Below are 15,608 nucleotides of genomic sequence, written 5' to 3' on the forward strand. Positions count from 1 at the left end.
TGCTCTGCCCAGCAGGAGTCAGGTACTGGCATAGACTGGGCAGGGTGGGAGTGGGGGTGGGCTGGTAGGCAGTTATTGGTGAAAAAGCATCTTACTCTTTAGACACTTGGGTTGCACATTCAGCCAGTTTCTCATTTTGTAAATAACTGTTAGTAATACTGCAGTGCTGCCACCAGGGGGTAGCAGAGAAAGGCAAGCAGAATTGAATAGGCATTTTTTTTTGTTTTTTCAGGTGAGAGCTAGAAGTTGCACTTAAATTCTGACTTTTTCTCCAAAACAGGTCATTCCCTGTTAAGTATGAAACACTAGGCTATGCATTTAAAGTTAACCAAAAATATGAGGCATTTAGTATTTTTTTAGCAAAGTAATAAAAATAAATGTCAGACCTCTGAAAAATATTCATTCCACAAACTTCTATTGAGCACTTATTACACTGCTGTCCTGGGGTCACAGGGATGAACAAGAACAAGCCCTTTCCCTGAGACCCTCACCATCTCACAGAGGCAGATGTATAGCTCAAATAACTAATATACCATTGGATCAGTACTTTATCAGAGGGATGTGTAAAATGTTTTACAAAGGGGAAGCCAGCTGCTTTTCTAGCCTCTCTTGAATCTTCTTACTTCTCTGCACCAACCTACCTTTTCAATGTACCTGGCACTTGCAGGCCAGTATGCCATGTACTTTTGTTCCAGTTTAGCAACCTGGACAGCCCCTTCCCCAAGATACATATGCACACAGCTACCCACAGCCAACCCTCTCTCTGTGATGCCCCTTGACCCTCTGGGACCTTTTCTCTTTGCTGCCTCCAGAAGACCTTCAAGAAGTTACTATTTGTGGAGTTCCCATTTTAGTGCAGCAGAAACAAATCCAACTAGGAAACACGAGGTTGTGGGTTCCATCCCTGGCCTTACTCAGTGGGTTAAGGATCCAGCATTGCCATGAGCTGTGGTGTAAGTTGCAGATGCAACTCAGATTCCATGTTGCTGTGGCTATGGTATAGGCCGGCAGCTGTAGCTCTGATTCAACCCCTAGTCTGAGAACCTCCATATGCTGCAGGTACGGCCCTAAAAATACAAAAGAAAAAAAAATGAAGTTACTGTTTATGTTCATTTTGTAATCACTCCCTTCCAGGTGATTTCTCTTGTTGTCTTGAACTCTTATGAAAATTGTTTTTCTCTGCCTTTGAACACCTTCAAACCATGTCCACAAATAGATTATAAGGTCTTTGAGGGCAGGAACTATTCCTACTCATCTTGGCGCTCGATGGTGCCTAGGAAAGCCCTCATGCGGGAGGAACATGTCAACTCAGGGATGGAGGAGTGTGTGAATGGTTCTGTTTCCGAGGCTTCTCTTCATCAGCCCCTGGATCTCTGCACATCTGCACCTATAGCCCAGCATTCAAGTATTTTCTTGTTCTTACAGGATCGCAGTACCCCATTTTTCGCTGTGTGCACAGAAGCACTCACGAAGAGGTTCCCGAGAGCTACTGTGACTCAAGCATGAAGCCAACCCCCGAGGAGGAGCCCTGCAACATCTTCCCTTGCCCAGCCTTGTAAGAGGGCTTCTCTGTTTCTGTCACCTGTTAACAGCTTACTTCTAATTGCTCGTGCATAGGACCCTAGTAGTAGATAGAATCTAATTTTTAAATCCGCCTACATCTGATTTAGAAACATGTGGAGTTCCTGCTGTGACTCAGCAGGTTAAGAACCCAACATAGTGGCCATGAGGATGTGGGTTCAACCCCTGGCCTCCCTCAGTGGGTTAAGGATCTGGTGTTGCTTCGAGCTGCAGTGTAGGTCACAGATATGGCTCGGATCCTGAGTTGCTGCGGCTGTGGCTACAGCTCCAGTTTGACTCCTACCCTGGGAACTTCCATATGCCCCAGGGTGCAGCCTTAAAAAGGGAAAAAAGGAAAGAAAAGAAACATGAGACTTGGTCTGTGCATAAAATGCAATCAGTTTAGCAGGCACGCTTGTCTTTCAGGATTAACACAGGCGCTCATAGCCTTTAGCTGGTTAGCACCCTCCAAGGAAGCTTTTGGTAAATTGGAGCAGTTAAGGTTTTAGCCTGGTCAGGAAAACAACAAATTACAATCCAGTGTAGTCAGTGCTCAGGTGAGCTGTGTACAGAGTGAGAATAATGAAAGTCAAATATATCTGCCAGGGGAAGTCAGGAAGAGCGTCTCAGGAAAGGTCTTGAGTTGGTTATTAAAGAGTAGATAGGACACTCTCACAAGAACAAAGGGAGAGAGCTCTAAAAAGGGAAAGCATAATTCTCATCCAAAGACATAAGGAACATGTGTGGATGTCTTATTCAAGTAAATGACAAAGCAGAGTGACAGAGGGGAATATTGAAACTAACACGTAAATACTCAGTGAAAAATAAAGTAGATTGGAATAGATTTCTAAGTTAGTTCCAAAGTGGGTTAATGTTCTACAGGGTAGCGAAACTAACCTTTGGAGTTATTTTTCTTATTGGGTAAAAATCATTTATACCTTCTCCGTTTTCTATAATTTTATGGAATCTGGGCCCTCATCACTGGTAACTAGAGTGTGGGACAGAGTCGCACCCTTTCTGGAGTTAGACGGCCTTGGGCAGACTGTCAGGCACAGCTCTAGGCTGGGGATCCACCCATAACCATTCTAATGCTTCTGTGTGAGACTCTATCTTCCTGTTTTTTGGGGTTTTTTGTTTGTTTGTTTTTTGCTTTTTAGGGCCGCAGCCGAGGCATATGGAGGTTCCCAGGCTAGGGGTCTAATTGAAGCTACAGCTGCTGGCCTACACCACAGCCACAGCAACACCAGATCTGAGCCGCATCTGTGACCTCCACCACAGCTCATGGCAACGCTGGTTCCTTAACCCTCTGAGCAAGGCTAGGGATTGAACCCACAACCTCATGGTTCCTAGTTGGATTCGTTTCCGCTGCACCATGATGGGAACTCCCTGGTTTCATTTTTTTGGTTTTGGTTTTGGGTTTTGTTTGTTTGTTTTTGCCTTGTTAGGGCCACACCCACGGCATATGGAAGTTCCCAGGCTAGGGGTGGAATTGGAGCTATAGCTGCCAGCCTACACCACAGCCACAGCAATGCAGGATCTGAGCTGAGTCTGTGGCCTACACCACAGCTCATGGCAACACCAGACCCTTAACCCACTGAGCAGGGCCATGGATCAGACCCATACCCTCATGGATACTAGCCAGGTTTATTATCACCCAGCTACAATGGGAACTCTAGACTCTGTCTTCCTGTTGACTGAAGTGACCAGTCCTCTCACTCTCCTGTTCCTGTGCTAGCTGGGACATCGGGGAGTGGTCCGAGTGCAGCAAAACCTGTGGCCTGGGCATGCAGCACCGCCAGGTTCTGTGCCGCCAGGTGTATGCCAACCGCAGCCTGACGGTGCAGCCCTACCGCTGCCAGCACCTGGAGAAGCCCGAGACCACCAGCACTTGCCAGCTCAAGATCTGCAGCGAGTGGCAGATCCGGACAGACTGGACCTCGGTACGTGGGCTGACAGCTGGCTCTGGAGCTCCGCCTCTGAGAACCCCGCCACCCGCCCGCTGCCCCTTTTTGAGAACTTACTCGGGAAAATCCTGGGTTCTCCAGGAGGAGCCACTCTGTGGGGGGACTTTTATGCAAACCACAGGATGTGCTGGTAGCTGGATAGATTTAGGGACCAACTTTCAGGGTGCACACAGGTCTCCCCTCTCCTCTGTGTCACCCTGGAGTGTAGGCTAGCGACAGCTGCTAGAGCCAACTCCTCCTTCCCATCCTGCTCTCCCATTTTGCAGATGGCAGAACTGAGGCCCGGAGGATCAAAGTAGGCAAGACATCCAAGAAGGTCTTAAAGAGAAGGGGTGTGAGTTTTCAGGGCTAGGATCCTCCCCAGGTGGCATGGTGCAGCAGGAGGCCTGGCCACCCAGGGGTCTCGCCCAGTCTTCTGTTAGGTGGTGGGGAAGGATGCAGGCACCGTGACGAAGGGGCCCTCAGAGTGGACACTGCCCGTTGTGCTGACGTGTTCTTGCTATGTTTTAGTGCTCGGTGCCCTGTGGAGTGGGGCAGAGGACCCGGGACGTGAAGTGTGTGAGCAACATCGGGGATGTGGTCGATGACGAGGAGTGCAACATGAAGCTCCGGCCCAACGACATCGAGAACTGCGACATGGGACCCTGTGCCAAGAGCTGGTTCCTGACCGAGTGGAGCGAAAGGGTGAGCTTAATGGCGGCAGCTGGGCGGGCACGCGCGGACCAAAGCTGCTGGGCTGCCAGGCAGGAGCTGCATGTCACTAATTTGACATAGCAAGTCAAATTGCTTGCTAAGAATCCTAAGGCAGTTTCTGACTTTGGGGAAAGGCCCAGAGGTGAATGCTCATAGGCCTTCGACCTTTATGTGAAGATCTTGGAGGGCCTCTAAGATTGAGAAGTGGGTGTGAAAGAGTTTGTTTAATTCTCCTTACCATACCACATGAGTATTAAATAATGAAATTCTAAAAAAGGTAATTTCATCACACCTTCCCCACATTTTGGGAGCAACTGGTGTAGAATAGGTCTGATTCCTTCATCAGAATTTCACTGGGTGTCAGGACAGTTAATGTCTATTCTTGTATAGCCCATTTATGGTATCAGGAGGTTTCCTTCTCCATTGAACCAAAGTATTTCTTGCCAACTCTCACCTGTGCCATATAGAAAATTGGAGGGTTCTCTCTTTACGTGACAGCCCTGCAGATTTTGAGGGACCCCTTCCACTTCTTCTCCAGGCTAAAAATGCCTACTTCCCTCAGCTAATTCTTTGGTGTTTCTGGGTTTCTAGCTATCCTGGGATTCATTTGTGTTCACAGTATACTTGGTGAATTTAGTGTAAGCCAATGAATGAAAAGAATGGTGCTAGACTTTCATTTTCATATTGGAAGGATTCTTATTAAAATAATGTTCTTTTTTTGGTTATAAAGTAACATGCACTATTATAAGAAATATTTAAAAATCAGAAACGAATACCTGTGATCTCTTCACTGGAAGATAACGATTTATTTAAGCCATACTGCCAAGCTTTTTCCTCTTCATACATACTTTACATTTATAGCTTTTTTGTACTCATATATATTTTAAGGATATGAATCATATGTGTAATTTGGTAGCTTGCTTTTTTACTTACGTATTTTTTAAAACATTTTAATGGTATTCAGAACCCTCAAAGCATGACCAAAGGGAAATAATATTTCAATTAGAGTAAAATATTATATGACTACTATAATTGAACCAACCCTATACTTTATTTACCCCCTCCCAGTAAAAACTTGTAAATTTCTCTTTCCTGTAAATTTCCTTTGTATTTTAACATAAGTAGTTGCTAAATCGAACCCTTTTTTGAAAATTCTACATAGAGCAAAGGAAGAGTCCTTTATTTTTCTGTTTGGAGAATTTTTTTTGTTCTTTTTTGGAAGAGATGTTTTAAGCCATGTAAGTTTGGTGCTAGATGTTAAGTAAGCAGTTTTGTTTCACTCCCAGAATAGATTATCATTCCAGAGTGTTCATGCTAATTTTAGAAGAGATGAGTGGGGAGAGGGTGCAGTGGGGTTTAAGAAAGGCATGTTGTTTTTGGCATCATTTCCCCCAAGGACTTATGTCTGATTAGAATTTGAGCCAGTTGGGGCTCTCTGACCCTCAGTTTCCTCATCTGTAACACTGCAGACTGAGAATGAAAGAAGAGAACATTTGAAACCACTAGAAGAGATTGGCACAATGGGGTGGGCCTTTGAGCTACCAGTTAGCCTTTCAAAAAGTTCCATCCCCAGGAATGACCACCTGATGGCCGTCTTCCACGTTGGAATGGTGGCTTGAAATAAAAATCAACCTTGGAGTTCCTGTCGTGGCTCAGTGGTTAACGAATCCGACTGGGAACCATGAGGTTGCAGGTTCAATCCCTGGCCTTGCTCAGTGGGTTAAGGATGTGGTGTTGCTGTGGCTCTGGCATAGGCCAGTGGCTACAGCTCCGATTCGACCCCTAGCCTGGGAACCTCCATATGCCGTGGAAACAGCCCTAGAAAAAGCAAAAAGACAAAAAAAAAAAAAAAATCGACCTCATTACGATTTACTCTGAAGAAGGCAATTCTTACCACTGGGAATAAACATGTTCTGAACACCTCTTACATGCCAAACGTGAGTGAAACACAGCCTCCATTTAATGAGCCCAAGAAGGAAAGATGAAAGAAGATAAGATTAAAGCTAGAGTTCCTGTCATGGCTCAGGGGTAGCAAATCTGACCAGTATCCATGAGGACTCAGGTTCAATCCCTGGCCTCACTCAGTTGGTTAAGGATACGGTGTTGCCAGGAGGTATGGTATAGGTTGTAGACTTGGCTGGGATCCTGCATTGCTGTGGCTGTGTTGTAGGCCAGCAGCTACAGCTCCAATTCGACCCCTAGCCTGGGAACTTCCATATGCTGAGGGTGGGGACTTAAAAAGACAAAAAAAAAGAGTTCCCATCATGGTTCAGCAGTTAACGAACCCGACTAGCATCCATTAAGACACAGGTTCGATCCCTGGCTTCGATCAGTGGATTAAGGATCCGGCGTTGCCGTCAGCTGTGGTGTAGGAGCTTGGTCCTTAACATTCTTTTAAATTTAGCACTTGAGGATATGGGGAAACTTTCCCAGATACATGTACATTATTTGATTTAGAAAGCAGAAAATCAAGTTAGAAAGTCAGCCGGAAATTACACAGAAGGAAATATTCTTAGAGTTTAAACACAAAGATAACTCAGGTTAGATTTACCTTGTATTCCTAAGAATTCAAATAGCTTGAGGGCTTAAAGTTAGGAAAGAGACCACATAGTCCAAGGCTGAAACAACAATGACAACAAATCCTTTAGCTTAGGATATTTCATTTCATGTAACAAAGGATTTTTTTAAATCTAAGGCCCTAATTCATTGGCTCAGTTTTCTAATGATGCGGGTAGAGCATTAGGTCATGAGAAGTGTTCTGAGCCCATAGGAGAGGAAAAAAAAAACTTTTCTTCTCCCCTCCTTAGGTTCCGTCATGGAAGCCTACAAATTAAGCTGACAAAAGCCATGTTAACAGGAGAAAAGCATACACATTTTTTATATTAATTTTTTTCTTCCACATGGCACAGCGGGCTTCTTAGGAAAGAATTGAAAAATCCCAAGGACATGCTCAGACTCAAGGACTTAAACCATTTTAACAAAAGGGGGTAAACTATGAGGAAATAATTAGGCAAAGGAAAGGAGTTTGGGCTTCTAGGGGCAGTACCTTGTAGAAAAGTGGATAAGAAATTAATGGAAGATAAGGGCTATTTTAAGAAGGTTTGTTTGTACAGACCCATCTTGGTATCACCTCCCCATCACCAGTAGTAAGAATGCCCTCTTCTTCTTGTAACTCGGGGGAAATTTCCCACAGGAAATTTACATCCTGCTTTTAGGCAGGAAGGGGGAGGACAGAAAGCCCTTCCTGCATCTGCTATTTCTCAGTTTCCTTCAGCTCAAAATAATCAGTATGCCAAAGCAGCATATTTGGGGGTGGCATGTTCCAATCCACCCCCCACCACAAGCTCTTTGCTTCAGAGAGTCCTCTCCTTTCCCCTCCTCCCTCCGTACCACCAAGGAGTCAGGCTCAGCTCAGCAGCTGTCATATAAATGTTTGATGACCTAACCTGGGCTGTGATTTTATAAGACTAGACAACAATGCACAGAAAAGAAAATAGAAATTTTGATAAGGAAAATGGGCTACGAGTATTTTTTTCTTTTCTCAAATTTTCTTAAAATTATGTTGCTTTTACTTATTTTAATACGTAAATATTACCATTTAATACTTAAGTATTTTAGGTAAATGATTATAAATGGTAGAAACCAAACATCAACTCTGTTTTTAAGAGAAAACTCAGCAAAAACTCTTAGAATGGGTGTTAATTGTGCTCTAAAGGGCCACTCGGGATTGGAAGGTGCTGATGAGAGAAGAGAAATGACAACAGAAGGGCCCACAACTAGATTTACTTATTCAGCTGATATTCATGGATTTGCTCATGGGTGAGGCACCAACCTGAGAAAGAATTAAGGATGAGTCAATAGTCCCTGTCTGCACTGAGCCTACTTCTACAAGGGGAATAAAGGACATTAATAACTATAATACAAAGAAAGACACCAGAACACAGAGTGCCATGGGAATTTTGAGATTGGAAAGAGTATGTTAAGTCAGGCAATCAAAGAAGTCTTCACAGAAGAGACAGCATTTGAGCTGAGCCTTAACAGATTTCAATGTGTCCAGGTGGAGGGAAAGTGCTTCTGGCAGAAGGAACAGCATAGACAAGGCACTGCAAGAATTTCATGTGATCAGGCGCTAGTGAGCCCTGGTTCTGTTCAGCATGACATGCATGGGATGGAACAATGGAAAATTAGTCTAGGAGTTCCCATAGTGGCTCAGCGGAAACCAATCTGACTAGCATCCACAAGGATGCAGTTTCGATCCCTGGCCTTGCTCAGTGGGTTAAGGATCCAGCATTGCTGTGAGCTGTGGTGTAGGTCACAGACGTGGCTCAGATCCCACATTGCTATGGCTGTGGTGTAGGCCAGAGGCTTCAGCTCCAATTAGACCCCTAGCCTGGGAACCTCTATATGCCGTGGGTGTGGCCCTAAAAAGACCAAAAAAAAGAAAAAGAAAATTAGTCTAGAATAGTGGGTTGACTGGGGCCACATGACAGGAAACCTTTAGTGCCAACTGGGGACATCCATGGGTGACTTTTGTAGGAATGGGACGGAGTCAGAGGGATTTTGAGCATGGATTTCCCAGCACCTGGAAGCCCAGCAAATTAGAAAATCTGGGAAGAATGTCAGTGGTGCTGGGAACCACGGGCAGAAAGACAGAGAAATGTGGTTAAACTAGGATCTTCCCACCCTGATGTTTGGCTTGACGTCAGAAGGAGGATGGCAAAAGAATAGTCAACTTTAGAATCCAGGTAGCAATTAGAACATGCATTGGAAAGTCAGGAAGAGGAATGGGGTTGGCGGTGGAGGTCATGTTCCTTTGTTTTACAGGTGGGCTATGAGGTTATCTAGGGGATACTGAGACAAAGATGTGCAGAAATTGAAAATAGAGGATGAGAAGCAAAATAAGGCAGCATTTCGAACCATTTCAAGACAGACGAAAAATGCTCCAGGTGCATTGGGGTATGACTTGGGAAGGGGTTTACTTTGTCCCCTGGGTGGGAACAAAGTGTGATCGTAGCAGAGAAATCACTGACAGTGATGTGCTTTAAGTGAAGCCCTTACCCCTATCCTGCAAGCCTCCATTTCTATCTCAGTGTGAGGGTGAACCTTCAGAACCTCTCATACCATTTCTCGAGCACCTGCTGTATGCAGAGCGCATCATTCACTACCTGACCTCCTGCCCGGAATGTGTCCCTGTACCAACCATCAGGTGAGCATGGCAAAGGTGTGAGGGACTGGGTCACTGGCCCCAGGCCACACAAGGAATAGAAATATTAATGCTGATGTGTCTAGTTCCCAGGCCAAGTTCTCCCTTTACAGCAGGCTGCCTCCCAGTGCTCCCAGAGTGGTGGCCTTCAGGGACTAGAACCATCTGCCTTAGTATCAGTCAGCAATGTCAAGTGATAGACTTCAGCCATCCTTTCCCAGACCAGTCCAGACTCAGCATCTGACAGGCAGACATGTACCCAAGTTTTTATGCTTTCATTCTTCTGCTGCTGAGTGTATTTTCAAACACAAGCCAAAACAGATAGTCTGACAAGTACAAGACGGATGGGATATTTGGAACAAAGGTGGTCCCAAAAGGTCTAAGACAGGGTGCCCTACCGCTCTCCCATGATGGAGGAAAACATGCATGGGAAATGGCCAGGGGTTCCCGGGGAAAGAGTTGGTGGAGAAATGAGGTGCCCCGTCCTCCTGGGTGTCCTTCAGAAGTGGCTTCAGCTCCTGCAGGGATGCTTCCTCCCTGATGCGCCCATCCTGTCTTGCAGTGCTCGGCGGAGTGTGGGGCTGGCGTGCGGACGCGCTCGGTGGTGTGCATGACCAACCATGTCAGCAGCCTACCCCTGGAGGGCTGTGGGAACAACCGGCCAGCCGAGGCTACCCCCTGCGACAACGGGCCCTGCACGGGCAAGGTGGAGTGGTTCGCAGGGAGCTGGAGTCAGGTGAGTGGCTGGAACCAGACCCAGTGTGTCTGTCTGTTCCAGGTGAGAATCAGCCTAGCAGAGGAGTCAGGAGACAGGACTTTATGCATCCTGGGTTACCAGCTTTGAATCCCACATGTGCTACCCGAGACCCTAGAGAAGATACTTAGGCTTTTGGAGCCTCATCCAGTCATCAGTGTTTATTTAGCACCTACTGTGTGCTCCTCTCAGCCTTGAGCTACATCAGAGAACAAAAGAAATATCCCCACCCTGAGGAAACTTATGGTCCAGGAGAGTTTCCTTATCTACAAAATGCTGATAATAAAAGCATCTTATGAGGTTTATTTTTAGAAGAAATGAAGTTATGTGTACAAATACAGTGCCTGACATAAATTAAACACACATCAAATTGTAGCTTCTACTGCTATTATCGTTGTTGTCAATGAAGCCAGTTTTGTCTGTATTTGACTGTCAAAAGCAGAAATAGATGTGATTCACCAATCCCACTTCTGGGTATATATCTGTCAGAAAGCAAATCATTATCTGTGAGAAATATCTGCACCCCCATGTTCATAGAAGCATTATTCACAATAGCCAAGGTGTGGAAATACTCTTAAGTGTCTGTCGACAGATGAAGGAATAAAGAAAATGCGGTATTTGTTTACAATGGAATGATATTCAGCCTTTAAAAAAGAAGGAAATCCTGCCATTTTCAGGAACATGGATGAACTCAGAGGCCATTGTGCTAAGTGAAATAACCCAGACAAAGACAGACAAATACCGTGTGGTACCACTTACATGTGAAATCTGAAAAGAAGTCAAACTCAGAGAAACAGAATAGAATGATGGGTGCCAGGATCTGGGGGTGGGGAAAATGGGGAGAAGTTGATAAAAGTGTTCAAACTTTCAGTTATATGATGGCTAAGTTCTGGGGATCTCAGGTATGACATGGTGACTATAGTTTAGTAGATAATAGATAATACTGTATAATAATAATAATAATTGTGTAACTGAAATTTACTGAGAGAGTAAAACTTAAGTGTTCTTACACATACACCCAAAAAGGTAGATGTGTGAGGTCATGGGTGTGTTAATTGATTAAAAAAATCCTTTCACAATGTATATGTATACCATATCATCATGTGCAGACTTTTAATATATTACAATTTTATTTGTCAATTACATCTCAATAAAGCTAGGGAAAAGAAGCAGAAATAGAAAAAGTAATTTAATTGATCAATTAACTTTTTCCCTAGTGTCCCAAAATAGTACACAAACCCCCATATGATCATTCTTTCTTTGCACAGTTGTGATTACCATCTGGGTTTGTTTGGTTTTGTGTTTTTTTTTGTTTTTTTTTGTTTTTTTTTTTTTTTTGAGTTCTTGGGCTATTTAGCGTTTGGCTCCCAGGGCCAGCTGGTTCTCCAAAGATCTTTTTGGCTGATGATCATGATTTACACATTATCTGGCTCCATATAGAATTTTATTTCTTTTAAGTAGCTTTAAAAACAGACCCTGAAAAAAAAAAAATGGTGTGCCTCGTCCTTGTAAATTGATACAACCTCTTTGGAAAGCAATTTGGCCATAAAAGTCAAGAACCATAAAAATATTCATTCACCTTCACCCAGTCACCCCACTCCTGGGGATTCATTTTAAAGAAATAATTAACAGGAGAAAAAAAGGAGCTTTTTCAACAGAGATGTTTGTGACATCAGGGTGGTTAGGGATATTAGGGTATATGATTATGATAACTTAATAAAATATGAGGTAATGACAACCATGGAAGATATAGAAAGTACACACAACAGCAAGTGAAAAACAGGATATGAAAATACATGAATCCTATCTCAACCACTTCAAAGTATAGTTTTTAAATAAACAACACGGGGAGATGTTTCCTTCTCGAATTTCCTTTAACAGTTTTATAGTACAAACTGTGAAATACTTTTTAAAATTCAAAAAAAAAAAAAAAAAAAAGAGAATTCAAGTACTTCCAATGCCAGAGTAGATACCAGAGTTAGACAAGCTTGATAACTAATCCCAGCTCTCCACCCCCTTAGTTCTCTGACTTGGGGCAGGTAATTTAACATCTCTGAGCCAGTTTCCTCACCTGCATATAAGGATAAATACCAACTTCTGAGAGTTGTTATTGGGTTTTCATGGACTTCCGTATGTAAAGGGATCACCCATTGCTTGGGAGGTGGGAAGTATGTAATAAATACTCGCTTCCTGTTCTCCATATGTGTTACTTTTTCTGCCAATGTTTCTGTCTCATAGTTGGTAGCAAAACGTCTAAGACCTAAATGCCAAAGATAATTCAGTAGTGGACTGTATAAGATGCTAATTACACCAAATATCTTTGGAAACTGAGGCAATGGGAGGAGTTTTGTGTGAAATTGTAATATGGGATCACAACAGCCTTCACACAGAAAAGATAAGCAGTGTAATTCAACTCACATGACCATCAATCTCAGAAGAGGAGGGGGAGCCAGGATATGGGTCTTTTTTTTCTTTTCTTTTCTTTTTTTTTTTTTTGCCTTTGGTCCTCCTGTTTCCTCCAGACCTACTCAGAGAACTGAGAGTGGTGGGAATCCTGGTAAAGGCAGCATTTATTTCTGCTAAGATTAGAAACATTAAATTTATTGCCTTGTCATCCAAAGGGTCAGGATGTGATTGATTATGGGCAAGGTTTTTGTTCTGAATTTATGAGACTATCAGAGCCTGCTGTCATCTCCCTGCACTGGGAATTTGATAGCATCCCCAAAGAAAATGAAATAGAACATGCTTATTTATTGAAAGTAAGTCTTAAGCATTAGCTGACCTCAGAATATAAAAAGAAATGTTCTAAAAAAAAAAAAAATGGAGTTCCCATCATGGCTCAGTGGTTAATGAATCCAACTAGGAACAGTGAGGACGCAGGTTGAATCCCTGGCGTCGCTCAGTGGGTTAAGGATCGATCCAGTGTTGCCATGAGCTGTGGTGTAGGTTGCAGACATGGCTCGGAACTGGTGTTTCTGAGCTCCAATTAGACCGCTAGCCTGGGAACCTCCATATGCCACAGGTGCTGCCCTAGAAAAGACAAAAAAAAAAAAAAAAAAAAAGACACAAAAAAAAAGAAAAGAAATTTTCCTTCCAGACACGTAGTTTGAATGAGAGCTGACCTCTTGAACACCCCACTAGCCCAGTCACAGTGATTAGTGCAGGGCGGACATATGACCCAAGCTGAGCCAAATGGCATCCTTCTCCAGGAGTTTTCATGGACACTTAAGTGAAGAGACTCCCTGGGAAACTGTGAGCACAGGCACTAGCAGTGGTCCTGTTGAGGCTTACCGAGAAGCGAGCCAGCCCAAGAGAATGAGACCTATCAGGCTTAGGGAGTCTTTCTACTTTGGAGGCAAAGTAGCCCATCTCTTTCTCATAAGATATTCTACCAGGTCTATTATTCATGCCTGGATGCTTTCTTCCCTCCCTGTCAATTCTGGGTCTACTTCACACTTAGATCATCTTAGTTCAGGGAGGGGGGATCTTGCATAATCTTTAACCATTAAGAGCAGCCCTCTTGTTGGTCCCTGTGTCAGGATCACATTTATTCTCTAACCTCTGAGCGTATAGCTGCACTCTCCACTGATCTTGGATCAGTGATCCACCCAGGCACAACTGCAGGCATTCTTTAGGTGTAGAAACAGGCATGGTTGCTACTCCTCAGTAGAAGCATTTATTCCTCTTAATATCACTTTTTGTCTTTTACACTTTCCTCCATGAATTACATTTTATCTGATAGTTGCATTGTTCTTTTTTCTTATTGTTGATTTTCACCTGGTATATGCCTGTCAATTTTTTATTTTTGTTTGTTGTTGTTATTGTTTTGTTTTTTGTTTTCTTTTGTTTTGTCTTTTTAGAGCTACACCTGTGGCATATAGAAGTTCCCAGGCTAGGGGTTGAATCAGAGCTGTAGCTGCCAGCATATACCAAAAGCCACAGCAACGCAGGATCTGAGCCACATCTGCTACCTACACCACAGCTCACAGCAATGCCAAATCCTTAACCCAATGACTGAGGCCAGGGATCAAACCTATGTCCTCATGGATGCTAGTCAGATTCGTTTCCACTGAGCCACAAAGGGAACTCCCATCTGACATATTTTTTAAGGTATGTCTTTCGAATGCAGGAGTATTTTCATCTTTATTTTTACCCAATCCGCAATTCTGTATTTTTTAGAGTTTAATTTTAACCATCCACGTTTATTGTAATTACCTATATGTTTGAACTTTTTCCTGCCACCTCATTCTGTATTTTCTATTTATTTTTCTATTCCCATGCTTTCTTGGGATTTTTCCTCTTTCCTTTCCACACATCTGTATTGGTTAGGTTCCTATAATTGCATTCTTCCCTCTAACATTTTAGAATTTATAATTCCTATTTTTATTCATTTGTTAATAACAGAAGTAAAAAAGATTTAGCACAGTTTTAAACTACATCTTCCTAATTACTTCTTAGCACAGTCCATCTCCTGGTCACTTTCTTAGCCAGTCGTTCTCTCATTGTCACCAGGCCTCCTTCCTGTTCCTCATACCCACATATTTACTACCATTCTCACTCGAAGCATTTGAGCTTCTTCCTCTTTACGAGGAAGTGCTTTTTTGTTTTGTTTTGTTTTTCGTTTTTGTTTTTTTGTCTTTTTGCCATTTCTTGTGCCGCTCCCGCAGCATATGGAGATTCCCAGGCTAGGAGTCCAATCGGAGCTGAAGCCGCCAGCCTATGCCAGAGCCACAGCCATGCAGGATCCGAGCCGCATCTGCAACCTACACCACAGCTCATGGCAACACTGGATCCTTAACCCACTGAGCAAGGCCTGGGATCAAACCCGCAACCTCAGGGTTCCCAGTCAGATTCGTTAACCACTGAGCCACGACAGGAACTCCAGAAAGTGCTTTTTTTTTTGCTCTATGTGCATTTTGACTGTGACTTTTGTCCTTCATTCAATCTTATCTATCATTCACCAAAGATTCTCCAAGGAGTTTCCTGATGGCTCAGCAGGTTAAGGGTCTGGTGTTGTCACTGCTGTGGCGTCTGTTGCTGCTGTGGCATGGAACTTCCATACACCATGACCCAGGAACTTCCATATGCCATGGGTGCAGAAAAAAAAAAAATTCTCCATAATTTCTGGTCCACCAAGGATGACTGCCCTCCTTCCTGTTTTCAGTGCTAGTCTCATACACATACATATGCCACCCCACACATCTATGCATTTGTTCCTAAATACATAAATTCTGCCATTGCTGGGCATTTACAATAGAAGAAACCTGAGATATGTGCTCATTCCCCCTGAATTAACTAATGTCTTCAAGGACTTTCCAAACATAGCATAAAAGAACTTCAGGTCTTGGTCAAGGTTTAAAGCCTATCCTTCTGCCACCCACTCAGGGCAGACATTGACCCTCAGAGCAGTCAGGGATGTTTGAGATCAGGTTTC

At 43.6% G+C, this 15,608-nt stretch overlaps 2 protein-coding genes and 1 long non-coding RNA gene across 7 annotated transcripts in view; 1 reads left to right on the plus strand and 2 right to left on the minus strand.

Annotated features, from left to right (window-relative positions):
- Positions 1-15,608, plus strand: part of THSD4 (thrombospondin type 1 domain containing 4) — a 576,503-nt gene that overhangs the window by 547,660 nt on the left and 13,235 nt on the right. For all 5 annotated transcript variants that reach the window (XM_084979881.1, XM_021073928.2, XM_021073924.2 and 2 more), the window contains 4 exons: positions 1,426-1,555; positions 3,296-3,500; positions 4,035-4,208; positions 9,983-10,156. In XM_084979881.1, coding sequence (XP_084836007.1) covers positions 1,426-1,555; positions 3,296-3,500; positions 4,035-4,208; positions 9,983-10,156 — 683 coding nt within the window. The remainder of the gene's footprint in view (positions 1-1,425; positions 1,556-3,295; positions 3,501-4,034; positions 4,209-9,982; positions 10,157-15,608) is intronic.
- The window catches only part of LOC146406890 (uncharacterized), a 994,549-nt gene that overhangs the window by 494,008 nt on the left and 484,933 nt on the right, over positions 1-15,608 (minus strand). The gene's annotated exons all lie outside the window — the stretch shown is intronic.
- Positions 1-15,608, minus strand: part of LOC100627175 (GRAM domain containing 2-like) — a 464,606-nt gene that overhangs the window by 92,861 nt on the left and 356,137 nt on the right. The gene's annotated exons all lie outside the window — the stretch shown is intronic.

The sequence above is a fragment of the Sus scrofa genome, chromosome 1 (assembly GCF_054392235.1).
Source record: "Sus scrofa isolate SSC_HxYL_T2T_F1_AM1 chromosome 1, Sscrofa_HxYL_maternal_Yorkshire_Landrace_v2.0, whole genome shotgun sequence".
Taxonomy (NCBI): Eukaryota; Metazoa; Chordata; class Mammalia; order Artiodactyla; family Suidae; genus Sus; species Sus scrofa.